The sequence below is a fragment of the Zootoca vivipara genome, chromosome 2 (genome assembly GCF_965207765.1).
Source record: "Zootoca vivipara chromosome 2, rZooViv2.hap1.1, whole genome shotgun sequence".
NCBI lineage: Eukaryota > Metazoa > Chordata > Lepidosauria > Squamata > Lacertidae > Zootoca > Zootoca vivipara.
The window spans coordinates 112,708,805-112,727,689 of record NC_142584.1 but is presented as its reverse complement, the minus strand read 5'-3'; the positions used below and the strand labels follow the sequence as shown (position 1 = coordinate 112,727,689).

The 18,885-nt window shown below is 45.7% G+C and overlaps 1 protein-coding gene and 5 non-coding genes across 6 annotated transcripts; 5 read left to right on the top strand and 1 right to left on the bottom strand.

Moving 5' to 3' along the window:
- The first annotated feature begins 609 nt into the window (after nucleotides 1–609).
- Nucleotides 610–11,648, top strand: LOC118081280 (zinc finger protein RFP). The gene is made up of 8 exons (XM_035107707.3): nucleotides 610–1,314; nucleotides 2,778–2,873; nucleotides 4,002–4,232; nucleotides 4,927–4,949; nucleotides 6,319–6,437; nucleotides 7,471–7,503; nucleotides 8,428–8,457; nucleotides 10,868–11,648. Exons 1-8 carry the CDS (start codon nucleotides 889–891, stop codon nucleotides 11,392–11,394), a joined length of 1,485 nt encoding a protein of 494 aa, XP_034963598.3. The 5' UTR covers nucleotides 610–888; the 3' UTR covers nucleotides 11,395–11,648.
- Nucleotides 11,649–14,015: 2,367 nt separating this feature from the next.
- On the bottom strand, nucleotides 14,016–14,088 carry TRNAF-GAA (transfer RNA phenylalanine (anticodon GAA)). The gene has a single exon. It is a non-coding gene; the product is annotated as a tRNA-Phe (tRNA).
- A 1,547-nt stretch (nucleotides 14,089–15,635) lies between these two features.
- Nucleotides 15,636–15,708, top strand: TRNAM-CAU (transfer RNA methionine (anticodon CAU)). Its single transcript has one exon. It is a non-coding gene; the product is annotated as a tRNA-Met (tRNA).
- A 243-nt stretch (nucleotides 15,709–15,951) lies between these two features.
- On the top strand, nucleotides 15,952–16,023 carry TRNAE-UUC (transfer RNA glutamic acid (anticodon UUC)). The gene has a single exon. It is a non-coding gene; the product is annotated as a tRNA-Glu (tRNA).
- A 580-nt stretch (nucleotides 16,024–16,603) lies between these two features.
- Nucleotides 16,604–16,676, top strand: TRNAV-AAC (transfer RNA valine (anticodon AAC)). The gene has a single exon. It is a non-coding gene; the product is annotated as a tRNA-Val (tRNA).
- Nucleotides 16,677–18,763: 2,087 nt separating this feature from the next.
- On the top strand, nucleotides 18,764–18,837 carry TRNAN-GUU (transfer RNA asparagine (anticodon GUU)). The gene has a single exon. It is a non-coding gene; the product is annotated as a tRNA-Asn (tRNA).
- Nucleotides 18,838–18,885: the final 48 nt, after the last annotated feature.

The following is an 18,885-nucleotide window of genomic DNA, read 5'->3' as shown; positions in this document are numbered from 1 at the left end:
TGAGGGGGCAATTTCAAAAGGCTACATAGGGGCTGGCGCACGTTTGGGAGGGGGTTCTTTTCTTTCCTCCTGTGTGTGAGAGAAAACACCCTGTTGCAACAGTCAATAAAGATCAAGCTTACTAGCTGCTTTGCTTCTCAATATTCTCTGGTTGGCTCTGTTATTTCCTCCTACCGATGGAGAACTCTGCAAGGCTCTTATGTACCCCATAAGGGAATAAGGCCAGATTTTATTTAAAACAACCTGCAACCTTGGCGTAATCAGCACCACAGTCTAGCCGACAGATCTGTCGAGGCTGTCCTTGATTCACTTATTTTATCTAACATTTTTGTACTGCTTGACTGATGGTAATAAAATCTCTAAGCATTTTACCCAAAAGAAATATAATTCACCTCTAGTTCCACCAGCGTTTATGGGAGGTACTTTCTGGTGCAGTTCACAGACACTATTGGAAATATTTCAATGAACTTTGTTCACCCAAACTAGTTGATTCGAAGCAGGGGAGAAAGGGCAGCTCCTCCCCTGAAAAATCTCTGCCCACCCCCACCAGATCCCAGAGCTGAGCAGGGGATCAAGATGTCCAATCCAGGAGGTGGGGGAGCAGGGAGGGATCTCGGGCTGCTACAAAGCTCTGCCCTCCGGGAGGAGGATTTTCTTAAAGCGGAAGATGCTGCTGCACGGTGCCAAGGATTTCCTTTATTTTATTTGTTTATAAAAGTACGTACACATTGCATTCTCATGACAGTACTGTATAAGAAATCCAAAGCAGAGAGTAAACGAGCAAGACTAAATCACGTGGGCAATAAGCTCCGGAGTCATTTGCAGAAAAACCCAGGAAGTGAGATGGGAGGAAATTACATTTAACTCTTACATTGGCGCGAGGGAGCCATGGCTGCTGTTGCTGCTGGGGATCCCGTCCAGGATCTCCGTGATGAAGCCACTTGCTCCATCTGTGTGGATTACTTCAAGGATCCAGTGACCATCCCAGAGTGTGGGCACAACTTCTGCCGAGCCTGCCTGATCCGTTGCTGGGGGGAATCGGAGGCAGAGGCTTCCTGCCCTCAATGCAGAAAAACAGCCCAGCAAAATAATCTCATCCCCAACCGACAGCTGGCAAACTTTGTGGAATTAATCAAAAAGCTCAGCCTCCAAGAGGGAAAGGAGGAAGGAGGGAAAGTCTGCAAGGAGCACCGGAAGCCTCTGAAGCTCTTCTGCAAGGAGGATGAAGCCCCCATCTGTGTGGCGTGTGGCAAATCCAAGGAACATGAAAACCACAAGGTGATTCCTCTGGAGGAGGCTTACGAGGAGTACAAGGTAGGAAACCACTCGGGATCTTGAGCGGGGGAGGGAATAGCTGTGGATTCTTCTTGGGTGCTTTTCCCTGGCTCACAGGTCTGAACAAGGCATGCCATTCATTGTCTGGATGCCATTTGCATGCTGGTTGTTCAGTGGAGCTTGCTCCTGAGTAAGGATGGAATAGCACCCATAAACAGATAAATTGATCCCCTTCCTTTTAAGGATTTGAAATTTTATCAATACACATTGCAGCACCTATAGTAAGCTTGTGAAGTCCTGGGACTTTCTCATTGTTGTTTTCTGCCCTAGTCCAACACTGCTACCCCTTTGGGGTAATAAAAAGATAGCAACGATGATGCTAATAAGACTTGTCTCCGAGGATGGGTGCATCGCATAGTAGCCATAAATTGCATGCTGCGGTAAATCTACAAATCTTACCTGTGCTTCTTGCATTGCAGGGGTTGGACTAGATGACCCTTGGCTCCTTTCCAACTCCCAGGGCTGCATCTCCACTAGGAGCCTGTGGGGTGGGGGGAGCTGGCAGAAGGTGATAGGTTTGCACTGAGGTGGAACACTTTTGATGTCCGGTCACCCACCCTCTCCCATTATTGTTTTTTTTAGAGGAGGGGGACAACGCAGTTCCCCTGGCTCAGACACCCTGGGAAGTTGGAGGGGAGCCATAAAGTAGCCACGTTTGTGGGTGGCACTCAACATCTCTGTCTGCCAAAACCTCCTAGGCTTCAAAGGGCTCAAAAAGGTCCTCTCTAGATCCCAGCTAGGCAAATACAGTACTTGCTTTTTGTATGAGTGAGACATGGTGAGGGGCACCCTATTTTTATGGTTACCCCCAGGCAATGAAATGTATTGAGCCAGTCCTGGCAGCTTCCATTTTTCTACATAGCCTATTGTTTATGTGGAAGATATAACCACTTATGTTTTGTGACTTTGAATATTTTTGTTCATTTGTATTTTTTACTTTACGCTAAAATGGATAACAATAATAATAATTTATTATTTATACCCCACCCATCTGGCTGGGTTTCCCCAGCCACTCTGCGTGACTCCCAACAGAATATTAAAATTACATTAAACATTAAAAAGTTCCCTAAACAAAACTTCTGCCAGGGTAGCAAGATTGGCAAAGCCTGCTAAAAATGCTCTCACCTCAATAAATCTTTTATGGTTTTTATCCAAACTTTTGCAGTTTATCTATAATCATTTATTAAAAACGTAAAAATACAAGCATTAGCTGTTGCATATTAAATAATAATAATAATAATAATAATAATAATAATAATAATAATTTATTATTTATACCCCGCCCATCTGGCCGGGTTCTGCTCAATTAAAAGTATTAATGAATCGGAAGAGGGAGAGAAACCATTTAAGAGCAGGGCCACCGCATGTTAGAAGTCAGGGTGATAATCAATTTATCTCTCCATCTCTCTGTGTCTAGCCTGAGTTTTTTCTTTCCTCTTTAGGGACAGATCAGCATCCGCCTGCAGATCCTGATGAAAGAGAGAGAGAAAATTATAGCCTATCAAGTGGACCTGGAAAAGGAAAGCCAAACCCTCCTCGTAAGTATCACTATGATTATTAGGGAGGGAACAACCACCGGGTACTCGAAGAATCAAGTCAGGACTGAGGAGGGATGGGAAATCTGCCCATTTCAGCCTCTCCCTGTTTCTCATTCTTCCACATGACAAGGCTCTTGCTTTATGCTGTGGTCATAAACAAAATGGAAGGCAATAGAAATGGCAGTGGAGAGGGTAGAGAGTGTGTTCATCCCTTCAACCTCCTGCCACCCTCCAATGTTTACTTTAATGTCTGAAGAAGAGGGCTTCTTTAGCTGCTAGGTGTTGGTTTTATGTCTACAGGTGAAACTTGGAAACTTAGAATATCGTCAAAAAGTGCATTTATTTCAGGCATGTCCAACAGGTAGATCGTGATCTACCAGTAGATCCCTGGACGTCTGTGGTAGAACACTGGTAGATCACTTGCTCCCCCTAAAGAAGCTGAACAACTGTGGCTGCCCTAAAAAAGCTCAACATCTTTGCCCTGCACCCCTAAAATGACCTGAACCACAAAAAAACAGGGCTTTCCTTCCTAAAAAAAAAAGCTCAACATTGCTTTCTTCCCTAAAGAAGCTCTTTTACAAATTTTATGTGAACCCCCCAAAACAGGGCTTTCCTTCTTAAAAAAAAGCTCCACAACTTTGACCTGAACCCCAAAAAGGGGGTAGATCACTGCCACTTTTTAAACTCTGTGAGTAGATCGCAGTCTCTTGGAAGTTGGCCACCCCTGATTTATTTCAATAACACAACTTAAAAGGTGAAACCAATATATGAAATAGATGCATGACATGCAAAGCAAGATATGTCAAGCCTTTATTTGTTGTAATTGTACTTATTTGTCGTTAGGTGGGTCAATTATAAATGGAATGTAATTAATGATATGTAATAGCAATTTTTTTGTATTATTGTAATCATTTGTTTTATCACTGTGGAATTTCCAAAAAAAAAAAAAAAGTTGCATTACTGAAATAAATGCACTTTTCGACGATATTCTGATTTTCTGAGTTTCACCTGTATGAAAAATCAAACATGGCCTTCCTGTGGAATTCCTCTTGTGTCTCCTTCTGATGTTGTAAATACACATCCCAGACTCCGGCCGCCTCTTTTCCTATTTCTTCCTGCTTCTTGCAGAAATTGACAGAAACGGAGAGGCAGAAAACTGCAGAGAAGCTCAGGCAACTGCGGCAGTTCCTGGAGGAACAAGAAAAACACCTGCTGAATCAGATAGAAGACGTAGAGGAGGAGATTGCAAGGGAAAGGGATGAGCAGCTGGCCAGATTCTCCAGCGATCTCTCCTCTCTTGAAAGGAGCATCCAGGAGTTGGAGGAGAAGCGCCAGAAGCCAGCGAACGAACTCCTGCAGGTAAGATGGTAGCAGGAGCAGCACCAAGGCTTCACTCCTGGAAAAGGGTGCCGGCAAACTTTTAAGTGCCTCATTCATCTATGCAAGTAGTATGGGGTTCAGTATATGGAGGCTCTGGTCAGGAGAGCTGGGATGAATACAGACTAGAGATTCTTCTGTGGTGGATGGAACTGGATGTGGTTTTCTGCCCTTTGCAGAAAAGAATTGTCTCCTATTTGACACCCCAGGTTTTAGGCATTGAGATTGTCCTTCCCTCTTGCCCCATCCTCTCACCCAGAGGCAGACAAGGGACAACCGCCATTGTTTTAGGGACTCATGTGAGATGCCTAGAGTACAGGGATGCTCACAAAGGTCACCCAGCGCTACTAGTCATATGAAGTAACAAATCTTGCAGCGCCTTCACGCTGGTATGTTGTCTTGACTCAACTAAGGCCTTGTCATCATGTCTATTTATCTCACCCCCGGGAGAAAAAAAACCGTTTCTGTCCTCAAGAACTTAGGACTGGGTAACTTAAGAACTTAACATTGGAAAAATGTAAACTGAGAGAAAGCAAAATTGGCTGATCCCTACCCCCCAAAAAATCATATGTCAGGCAGACTGACATCCGAGGGCCAGGCTGTTCCTCCATTCTGAGGGGGTCTTCCTAGTGTGGCCTGTGGTGTGCAGTGAATTCTCTTCTCTTTTTCCCTTTAGGATGTGAGAAGCACCTTGCAGAGGTACGTGGATCTGGCTCATTCCCATTAGCATCCCTCCAGGAGGTTGGGATGCAAGGACCTCAAACATGCCCCTCCAGGGGCTGCAGGGGAGAGACTGTAGGGCTCATTCCCTGCAGTATCTCACAAGTAAAAGTAGGGCCCCCTCTTTTGACCTTGTAGCACTCCAATTCTCGCTCCAAGGATCAAGATCAGAGTTCTGCCTTCTCCCCCCCCCCCCAATCACCTCATGCAGGACTGGAGCCAGTGTGGTGTAGTGGTTAAGAGCGGTAGACTTGTAATCTGGGGAACCGGGTTTGCGTCTCCACTCTTCCACATGCAGCTGATGGGTGACCTTGGGCTAGTCACACTTCTCTGAAGTCTCTCAGCCCCACTCACCTCACAGAGTGTTTGTTGTGGGGGAGGAAGGGAAAGGAGAATGTTAGCTGCTTTGAGACTCCTTAAGGGTAGTGATGCCAACCTAGCAGTTCGAAAGCACGTCAAAATGCAAGTAGATAAATAGGAACCGCTACAGCGGGAAGGTAAACGGTAAACTGGTTCGCCAGAAGTGGCTTTGTCATGCTGGCCACATGACCTGGAAGCTATACGCCGGCTCCCTCGGCCAATAATGCGAGATGAGCGCGCAACCCCAGAGTCGGTCACGACTGGACCTAATGGTCAGGGGTACCTTTACCTTTTTTTAAGGGTAGTGATAAAGCGTGATATCAAATCCAAACTCCTCCTCCTCTTCTTCTCTGTCTCCTGCATGTTATATTCATTTATTGTTCTTTGAATAGACATCAGTGGGGAGACTCAGAGGCCTGGGGTTGCTGTTCTGGCCCTGTGATGTCTGGCTGTGGAGTTCATAGTGAGAAAGAATCTTTGCCCTTTGTGCCTGCCTGTCCCTCTAAACCAGGGGTCCCCAGACTTACCCGGCTTTGGGCCGGAGGGCAGGGGAGTGCGTGCGCAGCGGGCCGGAGGGCGGGGGAGTGTGCACCCGTGCGTATGCACACACACACTTACTGGCGCGGTGGCGCGCTTCCAAAAATCGCTGAAAATCGTTTGGGGGCATGCGTATGGGCCTCCCCCGACCCGGAAGTGCACCGGAAATGATCTCTTCTGGGTCGGGAGAGGCCCATATGCATGCGCACAAACGATTTTCGGCGCTTTTTTCCGATCTGGAAGTGCGCTGCCGCGCTGCGCGCCGTAAGAGCAGGCGGCGGGGGTCGTCGCAGGCCGGATTGGGAGGCCAATTGGGCCGCATCTGGCCCGCGGGCCATAGTCTGGGGGCCCCTGCTCTAAACTTTCTGCAATTCTCTTCCTCAATTCCATTTTTTTCATGTACTAGGAATTGTGGATTTGTAGAGGCTAACAGTGTTTTTCTTTTCACCAGGTATGAGAAAAGGGAGAGTCAAGAGAATCCAATGGCTTTATTTCCAGAGCTGAAGAAGAGGATCTCGGAATTTTGTGATATAAATATCCTTGTGGAGGATGTCATGGAACAATTTGAAGGTAATGAAAACTGCCTGCAAGGATTTTACACTAGGCTTTATATTAGTTCAGAACTGAACATGCCAGGCTCTTGTTGCGTTGAATTTCATTCCTGCTGCAGAGAGGGTAGTTTCCTTCTTGGTGTTCCAGCGATCATTTCCTTTCCCCCGTGTATATTGTCACTCTGGATCCTGTAAAGAAAGCCTTAAACATAGAGTAAAGTCAGGATTTTTTCCTCCAGTGTGCATCTGTTTTCAATTATACGGAACCTCCTTTTCCTTTTGGTTCCCCGTCTACACAATCTGGGGTTGTCCTTTTGGAGGTTCTCCTGCTCTGAACGGAGTCAATGGGCATTAAGAAGCCCCCAGTTCTACCTCTGCCGCCTGCTTAGGCTTGTTTCTCAGCAGTGGAGCCAAGGCCTGAGCCGTCTTCTTCTCAGACGTCCCTCTGCAGCTGCCATATCTAGTGCTTCAGCCTTCAAGATCTCCTGAGAGTTCCCCCATTGAGGATGGAAACAAGAGCTCATGAGCCCAAATGGGCACAATTACGCTTGTTAACAATCTGAAAGATTTGTAGAAGGTTTGTGAAGAAGGGCTTCCTTTTGCATGAGAGAGATGCCAGTCCTTCCTCATCGACCTTCGCTTCTCCTTGTGGTTCACAATTTTGCCTTTAATAATTTTCCCCACCACTTTACTTGGGGCAGATGTTAAGCCTGCCTCCATCTCCCCTCTTTATCCTTTTACAGGATTCCTATTGTGCTGCCTCCTCTCCAGCCCTCCACCCTTGACACCAATTTTAGTGACAAAACTCAGAGAATATCAGGATTTATGCTGAATATTTTTATTCTGATGTTTGTAAGCTTGCTTTACAATTTCGGAGTTTCAAAGCTTTTGTGGTTTTCATAGATTCTTCCTATGATTTATAAAAAAAATTATACTTCTTAATCTTTTTTTAAAAAATTGAAGATGCTATGTTATGAAGTGTTACTTTTGTATGGAGATTTATTTCAGGTGGAAGAGTGTTGCCCTTACACTATATCTTTTTGCTTCCTCAGATGCTCTGTTATTCAAAGAACAGCTTCAGGAAGGTAAATTTCATTGGGAAAACAATTTCACAGGTGGGATGGGGACTGATATTTCATTGGTGTTGAACCATCTGTGCTGCAGATTTTGGGACCCCCATCAATGGCGTAACTCTGGGTAACAGTCCTCTAGTGGTGTTTGGGTTCTTTGTATGTCTCATGAATGAACTGGAAGAGGGTTTGAAGATATGTGTTGGGGGCATAGCTGTTCCCTGTGAAGAACCTGCACATCAGTCTGGGACTAATGGAAGAGTTCCATTCCTGCCTGGTTTTCTACTTGATTTTTTAGTTTTATTTTTATCTATTTCATAAAATTTTATATATCGCTTGATTGTGTGTGGGGGTGTGTGTGACTTCAAAGACTTACAGTACCTTTCAAGAGTCTTAAAGGACTCACACTACTTATGAGATCAACCCCATTCTATGAAGGAGGACTTCATATTGCATGAGACCCTTGGAATTACTTTTTAAAGCTCTGCCAATTCTTCCTCTGGAATTTGGTTTGTAGTCATGCTTGAAAATTCCGGCTTCAGCACCTATTTCCCACCAGTTTATACTTGGGGCAGATCTTAACCTTCCTTCAGCTCTCTTTTGGATCTTTTTAAAAGATTGAAATGGCACTTCCGGCCTTCCAGTCATCCAGTATAGATCTCTATTTCATTCGTGGATTCAAATTGATTTTATTTTGCGATTTTCTAGTATGGAGTACCGTTCCTGGTTTTCACATAGAAGCACAGAATAGTAGAGTTTTAAAGGTTTCCGAGGGCCATCTATGTTAGTGTCTTTAATTTCTTAGTCATACTGTTTCTTGTTTGCAGTTCTTTGTTCTCTGATTTAATCTTCTGCTTGAAATAAGGAAACAACAGATGCTTGCTTATGATGTAATACTTTCGTAACAAGATTAAACATTATATCTTTTTGCTTCCTCAGATGACCCATTACTCAGAAATCTTCAGAGAGGTAAGTTTCACATGGAGGCCTAAATTCACAGAAGGGGTCGGGCCTAGTCTTTCATGGGGTCTGTGAAGAACCATCCATAGCTTGACTCTGGTCTTGCTGTTTGGGTTTTCCCTATGTACAACAAAGGCAGAGACGCTGGGATTGAAGGTGCAGACAGGGTAGGGAGAGGATGGGGAGAGGGCTTCCCCTCCAAAGAAACTGCCCAGATGTATAAGACTAAGTTCTCTGCCTGCCTAGAGATAGTTTGTTTGCTTTATGTGACCAAAGCACTTCGCAGCTATGTTAGACCAAGAGTCCATCTCATCCAAAATCCTCTTTCCAGCAGGAGCCAAACTGATGCCACCAGGAAGTTGCTTCCAGTTTCTGGCTTCAATCACCTGAGAATCAGAGGCAGCCTTGTCAGTAGCCCCCCCCCCTTGAAAATTTAGCCCACAGGGAGATCTGTTTTGCTGGCCAGATCCAGCACTGTCTGCACCCCTGGTCTTATTAAGGCACCAAGGAAGGCTTCATCTTCTGGAAGTTTAAAAAGCAGTTCCAAGAAGACAGGTGCTAATGGCTGATTTGGTAGGGAGAAATCTGTAGTCTGAAATGGCTCAGCAAGCTCAGGTCAGGGAGGAGGAGTTGGTCTTAGTGGGAAGGGGCCAGAAAGAAACAGCCCACCCTAAACATCCTTCTGCTTCCAGAGGAATTTTGGGAAGAGGCGCTTCACTGTGGAGGCACAGTGCTCTCTTTCATTTTTTTGCCTAATATTTTTTTAAAGAAAAAAATCTTCCTGCCGTGGGGATTGTGAGTGGGAGCCATGCATGTGATGGTATTAACTCTAGTTCAATAGGTACTCCACCGTAGCCAACTTTTCCTCAAGCACAGCTTGTTTCAAGGTATTTAATAAGAAAGAATAAATAATTGTTATTTATACCCCACCCTTCCCGGTTCAAAAACTCGGGCTCAGGGCGGCTAACAACAAATTTAAAACACTTAATTGTAATACAACATAAAAGCAGCTTAAAATACAGTATAGTAGCATGAATAACAATATAATTCAAGTTCAATAATCAATTTGGGGGGAATCCACCCAAATCACCAGGGCTAGCTGGCTAAATTAGACCTACTTGGGCCAGCGAGGAGGCCAGGGGAGAAATAGCTGTGGGGTCCCAGAGTGGGTAATCTTCATAAAACCGGGGGGGGGGGGGGGAGAGAAGGGAAATAAAAGATCAGGCTGAGTTCAAATTAAAGGCCAGGCGGAATAGCTCTGTCTTACAGGCCCGGCGGAAGGAGGTTAAATCCTGTAGGACGCTAGTCTCATAGGACAGAGCATTCCACCAGGTTGGAGCCATCACTGAAAAATTCAAATATACAAATGCAGGTGTGAGTTCAGGACAATGAATCAGCTTTACAGTGAAAACTGCAAAAGACGAAACATTATTTAAAGAGCTTTTAGCATGCACCAGGAAAGGAAATTTGCATGTTGGTGGTACAACGATTCTACGGAAAGTTTCACAATGCAAGGGCATCTGCTAGGTTGCCCAACTTTGTTTTCCTCATTGAAACGTTAACCCTTGAAGCAGCATTAGTCCTACCTCCGGCTTAGCTAAAATGGGCTGATCAGTCTGCACTGACGCTCTTCCCAACTCTAACTATAAATGAGGTTATTAAGGGGTCGATAGCTGTTCTCTGCTGAACTGAACTGGGGTGTCGTCATTCAACACCCCATGGGAGCTCCAAAAGGCTAATTCACCCAGAAAGTGCCAAAGGAGGGCAGTTTCTGTCTACTGGCCACTATCCCCTTCACTAACATAGAAGAGCTGAATATTCTTATTCTTACTATTTATTGAATTTATATATTGCCCTACACCCAAGGGTCTCAAGGCGGTTCACAGAATAAAATAAAGATATAAAACCACAAAATACATCATCATCATCATAATTAATAATAATCCAATAGCCCCCCCCAAAAAAACCACATTTTAAAAGGGCATAGGACAGGCTTCCTCAACTTCGGCCCTCCAGATGTTTTGAGGCTACAATTCCCATCATCCACTGGTCCTGCTAGCTAGGGACTATGGGAGTTGTCGGCCAAAAACACATGGAGGGCTGAGGTTGAGGAACCCTGGCATAGGATAATGTTTCCTGGGTGATTTTGCTTCTTGGAAGATACCTAGATTGAAAGGAGGGAAACAATATAAATGCATTGTGTTATGTAAAAGAAGAACAAAACTGATTCAAAATCTAAAAGGAATGTATTTATTCTGACGAGACTCTGGAAGACTCCTAATTTTAGGTGTGAGGCAAAGAACTCCCCTTTTTTAGAGGGAATCTGGTACCTGGGGTGTTTTTTGGTTCGGGATGTCTGCCTCTGACTCTCAGCTGATCCTGCCTCTCTTCTCTTTCCCTCATCCTCCCCCTACAACAGCAAATGTCACTCTGGATCCAGACACAGCCCATCCCAGCCTCATCCTGTCTGAGGATCGGAAAAGCGTGAGATATGGAGACAAAGAGCAAGACCTGCCTGACAATCCTGAGAGATTCAACAACCGTACTTCTGTGTTGGGACGTGAGGGATTCACAGCAGGCTGCCATTTCTGGGAAGTCACTGTGGAAAGTGAGGGAAAGTGTGTCTACTGGACTGTGGGGGTCACTAGGAAGTCTGCAGAGAGGAAGGGTGACTTTGACTTAAGTTCTGAGGGAGGGATCTGGGCTGTGGGGAAGTCGGGAGATGAGTACATGGCGTTTGACCCCCCTGATTACCTCCCTCTGTCCCTGCTTTGGGAGCCCAAAAGGATCCGAGTGACTGTGGACTATGAAGAGGAGGAGGTGTCTTTTTCTGATGCTGACTCAGGAACCGAACTCTACACTTTCTCAGGAGCCTCATTTTCTGGAGATACCATCCTCCCTTTCTTTCACCTGTCAGGAGATAAAACCCACTTCAGGATCTCCTGAGGAGATGGAATCCACCTCACAGGCAAGAGTTTCTCTCTGGACCAGAATGACTCAGATTAAAACAACAGCAGCATTTGCCTCTCAAGGGCACTTTGAGGAGGATTCATTCCAGTCGAAATAAGCAGAAATAACAAAATAGTCAATCAATTGTTGTTGTGTTTTTCTTTTTCCTTTCCAGAATTTATTCTGCAGGTGAGATCTTAAGGAAACAGTAACACTTGACCAATCTGAATAAATAATCTTTTCCTCATAAAGGTTCAGCCTCCATCACCTTCAATCCTGGTTTCATTTCTACACCTTCCTCTGCTCACAAGACCTTCTGCAGCTATTCAAACTCACACTGAATTAATATATTTCTAGAAATTAACCCCTTCACCCACACCAGGCAGGAAGGCTCCTTGCTCTGGAGAACTCAGACAAGAAGAAAACACAAATAACTTGAATAGGGCACAAACTTCAAACCCCCCTATGCAAATACAGCTTTTCTGTCTCAACACTTAGGTACTTGTTGAATTCAGTGGGGCTTTTGCCCTGTTAAATGTGTTTACACATTTGCGGGGGGGGGGGGGGGGAAGCAAGGGCTTCCTTAGCACCTCAGCCCTTGCTTCCCCCCCCCCTAAGACCAATTGCAGTCACTAACAGTCATTAACAGTCATCAACAGGTTTACCACTCCTATCAGCCCATCACCCATTCCCATCACCCCACCCCCCACCCTCTGAATATACATAAGGGTCTGGTGACTTCTGTTTCAGTATATCTGACGAAGTGTGCATGCACACGAAAGCTCATACCAAAATAAAAACTTAGTTGGTGTTTAAGGTGCTACTGAAGGAATTTTTTTAATAATAATAATTTTTTATTTGTACCCCGCCCATCTGGCTGAGTCTCCCCAGCCACTCTGGGCGGCTCCCAATCGAATATTAAAACAATACAGGATTAGCACAATTACAAAAGTCACAAACAATACATAAACCACATCAAAAAATACACAACCAAATGGAAAACAATTTCCACATAAATCAAAATCCAAAACTAAGAATACAGCATTGATACAGTTTAAAATGACATAGGTAAAAAATAACAGGAATTAAAACGAAACAAAACACAGCCCTCTCTGCCCAGCAGTGGCGGTGGCGGCAGTCCTCTATAGAGCCCACCAGGCCCCACCCTGGGCCAGGTGCTGAGTGGCAGGACTGGGGCACCGAGCAGGGAAGACTCTGGGTGACACGGGTGGTGAGTTGGGGATCTTGATTGTTGTAACAGTGACTTGAGTGGGAAAGAGATCTTGGGGTCAAGACGAATAGCTCAGTGAAGAGACCGCAGCAGCTGTGAAAAGAGAATGCCATCTGAGGGATCATCAGGAAATGAAGTGAGCGTAAAAGTGCCAATAAATGCCACTTTTCATTTTATGGTGCAAACCACATTTGTAATAGTGCGTCCAGTTCTGGTCAATTTGGCTGAAAAGCCTCCCCCCCCCCCGGCAGAGTGGCACAGGGGGAGTACACTGGGCCCATAACTCAGAGGTTGCTGGGTCAATAACTTCCCTCTGCTAGGCAGATGCTGCCTTTGGCTTCTGCCTCAAATACCCAGAAAGAGAAAAGAGGTCCTTTTCCACTGGTGGCAAAGATGTGGTATTTTGCCAAACACTTCTAAAGGTCAGCAGGACTCTCACCCTCTAGTCATGTGGCAATCTCTCCAGCAGGGCTAATCCAACACATAAATACATATTTTAAAACCTCGGGACCGCCTCTCCTGGTATGCCCCGCGGAGGACCTCAAGGTCCACAAACAACAATATTCTGGAGATCCCAAGCCATAAGGTGGCTAGATTGGCCTCTACTAGGGCCAGGGCCTTTTCAGTATTGGCCCCAACTTGGTGGAACGCTCTTTCATAGGAGACCAGGGCCCTGCGGGATTTGTCATCTTTCCGCAGGGCCTGCAAGACAGAGCTGTTCCGCCTGGCCTTTGGGTTGGACTTAGTCTGACCCCTGTGTTTTCCTCCCTCATGGCTTGGATTTATGAACTACTTAAAATGAGGCTGCATTTTAAATTTTAATATTGTATTTTAATCTGTATTTTAATTAATTGCTTTTTATGTTTTATTGTAATTTTATTGGTGTTAGCCGCCCTGAGCCCGGTTTTGACTGGGGAGGGCGGGGTATAAATAAAATTTATTATTATTATTATTATTATTATTATTATTATTATTATTAGGGTGTAGGGGACCTTGCACATTCCTTGCCACTTTCTTAAAGCTTTCCACCTCTGGATGGCAATGGTCCTCATCAGCTGCACCAGGGGTGTAGAGACATTCAAGGTTCCCAACCTTGTGACCTGGGCTTGAGTCCCGGCTGGTGGTGAATTCCTTCCTCTGTGTTTTGCCTTTCTGAGAGGGAAGGATGGCACAGCCAGGCAGACATTTTATGCTGCAGAGTCCCCAGTCAGTGGGATTTTGGCCCATGTGAACAAAGCACCACAGATCAGCATCCCACCACCCCAGGCTCAAAGGAGAGCTCCCTTTCTTCCGAAGTTTTCCACATAGCAAGGGGAGCGTCCTTTGGGGTAATGCCCATGAAAGGGAGTGAATGGACTATGCAAAAGGAACACGACCTGTACAGCTTTGCCAAAGCCCGGGGTTGAACCAGGGACCTTTAGATCTTCAGTCTAACGCTCTCCCAACTGAGCTACTTTGGCTGCCCAGGGCAAAAGCAAGCACCGTTCTAGTTTCTCCCAGAAACAAGACTCCCAAGTTGCAAGATAAGGTGGCTGGACCTTTTTCTCAGTGGCCAGGCGCCCTGGCATCGAAACCTTTGGATAGCTGTGCTGCCCCCACCTCTCCAAGGGGCGAAAAAGAGAGGAAGACATGCATGAACCCAGGTCACAGGACTGGCGACTTCATATGATACCCCATCACTACTCACACAGCTTGTGAGGAGGTAATTTTCTTTCCAAATAAGAAGTACTGTGTTGTTTGTTGGACACAGAACAGTTGTTGTTTAGTCGTTTAGTCGTGTCCGACTCTTCGTGACCCCATGGACCAGAGCACGCCAGGCACTCCTGTCTTGCACTGCCTCCCGCAGTTTGGTCAAACTCATGTTCCTAGCTTCGAGAACACTGTCCAACCATCTCGTCCTCTGTCGTCCCCTTCTCCTTGTGCCCTCCATCTTTCCCAACATCAGGGTCTTTTCCAAGGATTCTCCTCTTCTCATGAGGTGGCCAAAGTATTGGAGCCTCAGCTTAATGATCTGTCCTTCCAGTGAGCACTCAGGGCTGATTTCCTTAAGAATGGATAGGTTTGATCTTCTTGCATTCCATGGGACTCTCAAGAGTCTCCTCCAGCACCATAATTCAAAAGCATCAATTCTTCGGCGATCAGCCTTCTTTATGGTCCAGCTTCATGGATCAATGCCTTGTCGTGGTGAAGGGGCTTGAATAACTCAGAGAAGCTATGAGCTATGCCGTGCAGGGCCACCCAAGATGGACAGGTCATAGTGGAGTGTTTTGACTAAACGTGATCCACCTGGAGAAGGAATTGGCAAGCCACTCCAGTATCCCTGCCAAGAAAACTCCATGACAGAACAGTTAGTTGTCGTTAATGTGTGCTGCTATCTCGCAGGGTGCCAATGGAAGCCTAGATGAGCCCTTGAATTTAGATAACAGGCCCATCAAGAAGTGGAACGGCAACACCCTGGTCCAGACCTGGCTGGTCGAGTGATTTGGTAAGTCTCACCACACTGGCCAGGGCTAGATTTCCAGACAGGGAGCATAAAAACATAAGGAGAACCCAATGACCTAGCATCCTCTTCTCACAATGGTCTACTAGCCTTTGATAGTCCACCCTGAATTTGTCTAATCCTTCTTTAAAGCTACCCAGTTCAGTGGCCATCACTGCTTCCTGTGGGAATGAGTTCCATTGTTTTAAATGTGGTGCATGAAGAAATGCTTTTCTAACTTGCCCTGAATCTTTCGAAATTCAGCTTCACTGCATGCTCACGAGTTCTAGGGTGATGAGAGAACTTTTCTCTCTCCACTTTCTCCATGACATGCATAATTTTATAATCTAGCATGCCACCTCTCTGACTGGCCTCTTCTCTGCGGTGTCCCCAAATGCTGCAAGGGAAAGTGTTTCCTCCCCACCCCCACCTCCCCTCGTGGAGGGGATGCTCTTGCAGAGGTTTTTTCTTGTGGCCACACCTGACATGGGTTTCTGTTGAAAGTGTGCTCAGGCATATTTCTGTGCAGCCTTCTTAGCGCAGTAGGCAGCGCGTCAGTCTCATAATCTGAAGGTCCTGAGTTCGAGCCTCAGAGAAGGTAGCTTGCAGATCACTTTGTTTTTGCAAAGGGTGGGTGTGCCCCCTCTGTTTTCTGAGCGAGAGCTCCGAGTGTTTTGTCTTGTGAATTCAAGGACAGGAGTGATGCTTTGGGTGGGAGAGGATGTGTGTTGGTGTCTCAGATAAGCCCATGTGCTTGGACAGAGCGAAACTGTCTTTAAAACAAACAAACGAAACCCATTGAGTGAAGGAATGAAAGTCAGGGAGGCGGTGCTAGTTTCATCTGTCCCTGATGGTCTAGTGGTCAGGATTTGGCGCTTTCACCGCCACGGCCCGGGTTCAATTCCCGGTCAGGGAATCCTTTTGCCAGGAAGAAGGAGCACTAGCCTGACTCTGGCTCCTTTTCAAAGGGTCACAGAATTGTAGAGTTGGAAGGTACCCCAAGGGTCATCTAGTCCAACCCCCTGCAATGCACATTGGGTCACATTGAGTGATGTGCTAAGGAAGAAACCTGTCTGCAGACACCTCCACCCTGTCGTACTACCTGGTGGTTTAGTGGTTAGGATTTGGCACTCTCATCACCAACACAAACTGGGTTTGATTCCCAGTTGGGGGGTCCTCTTTTGTTAGTTTAATTATTTTTTAACAGTTATTTAAAACAGATAAATAACACTAACTAAAATCCTCAACCCATGCTCACTTTCTGCAAATCACCTTACCTGTTTATCAGCATTCTGAATCATTTTTAAACCTTGTATCAGGGAATCCGAGTTTGGGTGCAGGCAAAGATGCTCAGCTTGGAAAGCAGAACTCCTTCAAGCTGGATTTGATGCAAAGATGCCTTGACTTGTACACCTACAGTCCTCTGCTCTACCAGCCGAGCTATCAAAGGGCACTGAGATATGGGCAAGCTGGCATGGGGGAGCCTTTGCCCTTGGGTTTCTGTAGTGTAGCGGCTATCACATTTGCCTAACACGCAAAAGGTCCCCGGATCAAAACCGGGCAGAAACATGTCTTTTATTTTCCAGCAGCCACACTGAAAACAAAACCCCAGCCAATGAAATGAACAAGAAATCAGTTTTGTATGAATCACTGTCTGTGATCGTTATGTACTACAGATGAAGAAAAATACATGCACAAAAGAGAAATGGAGAAGGAAAGCTTCTATACCAGGTAAAGTTAGAAAATGAAGAGAGGAAGAAAATACAATTCATAACAGTTTTTAACAAATTTCAATTGCCCTTCGAGTAATTGAGCAATTTGCACACCCATAACCCCCACCATAGAGCTACAATTCTCAGAGTCCCCTGGGAAAAGGAATAAACTGTTAAACCCAGTGCTTTTTTTCTAAAAAAAATGTTTAGAGGTACTCTCATTTTTCCTACTCATATTGAAATACTGCCACTCAATGAGGCCAAACTTAGATTCACAAAATGTTTAAGTGGTATGCGTACCCCTGCGTCACTCCCAGAAAAAAGCACTGGTTAAACCACTCTGCAAATTGTCGCTCTGTGAGGAGGATAGGAGTCCCTGAAAAACTCTCTGCACCCTTAGCACAGGGGCAAAAGTAGGCTTTATTTCACCCAGGCCAAAGACCCAGTTTGGTAAATAATAATAATAATAATAATAATAATTATATATTATTTGTACCCCGCCCATCTGCCTGAGTCTCCCTCAGTCACTCTGGGTGGCTCCCAATCAAGTGTTAAAACAATACAGCATTCAATATTAAAAACTTCCCTAAACAGGGCTGCCTTCAGATGTCTTTTAAAAATAGGATAGCTGCTTATTTCCTTGACATCTGATGGAAGGAAGTGGCACACAGGGTGGGTGCCACTACCGAGAAGCCCTTCTTGTCTGGTTCCCTGTAACCTCACTTCTCACAATGAGGGAACCGGCAGAAGGCCCTCGGCACTGGACCTCAGTGTCTGGGCTGAACAATATGGGTGGAGACGCTCCTTCAGGTATACTGGGTCGAGGCCGTTTAGGGCTTTAAAGGTCAGTACCAACACTTTGAATTGTGCTCAGAAATGTACTGGGAGCCTGTGTAGATATCTCAGGACCAGTGTTTTGTGGTCCCAGCGGCCACTCCCAGTCACCAGTCTAGCTGCTGCATTCTGGATTAATTGCAGTTCCTGGGTCACCTTCAATGGTAGCCCTACATAGAGCACATTGCAGTAGTCCAAGCGGGAGATAACCAGAGCATGCACCACTCTGGTATAAAAAAAATATCCATGTGCATTTGCACACACAGAGGATGGGAGCATCAATGGCATCCCTCTGGAGGATCCCTCTGGAGGAGGGGGCGGGGGACAAAAACAAAAGCCAACCTCCCCCTAGTTACAGCTCTGTTTAGCAAGCCAGTTTCCAGGGTTCTTTGCCAGAAGCCATGACTGTTTAAAATGGTATGTTACTGCTTTAAATGTATAGTGCAGATGGAGGCCCAGGTAATGAAGTTAGGAGCCTCCCATAATGCCTCTGCACTTATACAGTCATTCACAAGGGCCTTTTTCTTCTGTGGAAGCAGCAGGCATAGGTCGCATTGACCTGACTGCTCACTGCTGACAAAGCAGAAGCAGAGTACCCTCCAACATTTCTCTGATGGAAATAGGGACGTCCCATTCCATAATGATAATTTTACTATTTATACCTCACACATCTGTTTGGGTTGCCCCAGCCAGTCTGGCCAGCTTCCAACATAAATAAAAACATAATAAAACATAAAACTTTTTTTAAAATAAAAAAACTTCTTTATACAGGATTGCCTTCAGACGGCTCGGGGGTTGGATAACTCCATACCCTCCAACATTTCTCCATTGAAAATAGGAACATCCTAAGGAAAACCAGGACATTCTGGGATCAAATCAGAAACTGGGATGGCTTCTCTAAATCATGGATGTCCTTGGAAAATAGAGAAGAGTTGGAGGGTCTGGAGGAGTACTGGCTCATCATTTCTCACTGACAAGTTAAAAGCACCTGCTGGTGGTGAGAGGCTATTTCAGGCAGCTCAGTGTCATTTCCCAGCTCTGCTCGCCTGTCTTATGAACACCTCCATCCCCAAAACCTCAGACAAAAGGAGGCTGAGGAAAGCTGCCCAGGTCTCTGTGGCGCAATGGGTTAGCGCGTCTGGCTGTTAACCAGAAGGATGGTGGTTCGAGCCCACCCAGGGACGGCTGCGGCCAGGATTCATGGACGAGGTGGCCGAGTGGTGAAGGCGATG

Excerpts from the sequence above, each read along its gene's own strand:
- LOC118081280 (XM_035107707.3), top strand. The coding sequence starts at position 889 with ATGGCTGCTGTTGCTGCTGGGGATCCCGTCCAGGATCTCCGTGATGAA. Across the intron at positions 6,438-7,470 it reads TGTCATGGAACAATTTGAAG|ATGCTCTGTTATTCAAAGAA; the intron begins GTAATGAAAACT and ends TTGCTTCCTCAG. Across the intron at positions 7,504-8,427 it reads CAAAGAACAGCTTCAGGAAG|ATGACCCATTACTCAGAAAT; the intron begins GTAAATTTCATT and ends TTGCTTCCTCAG.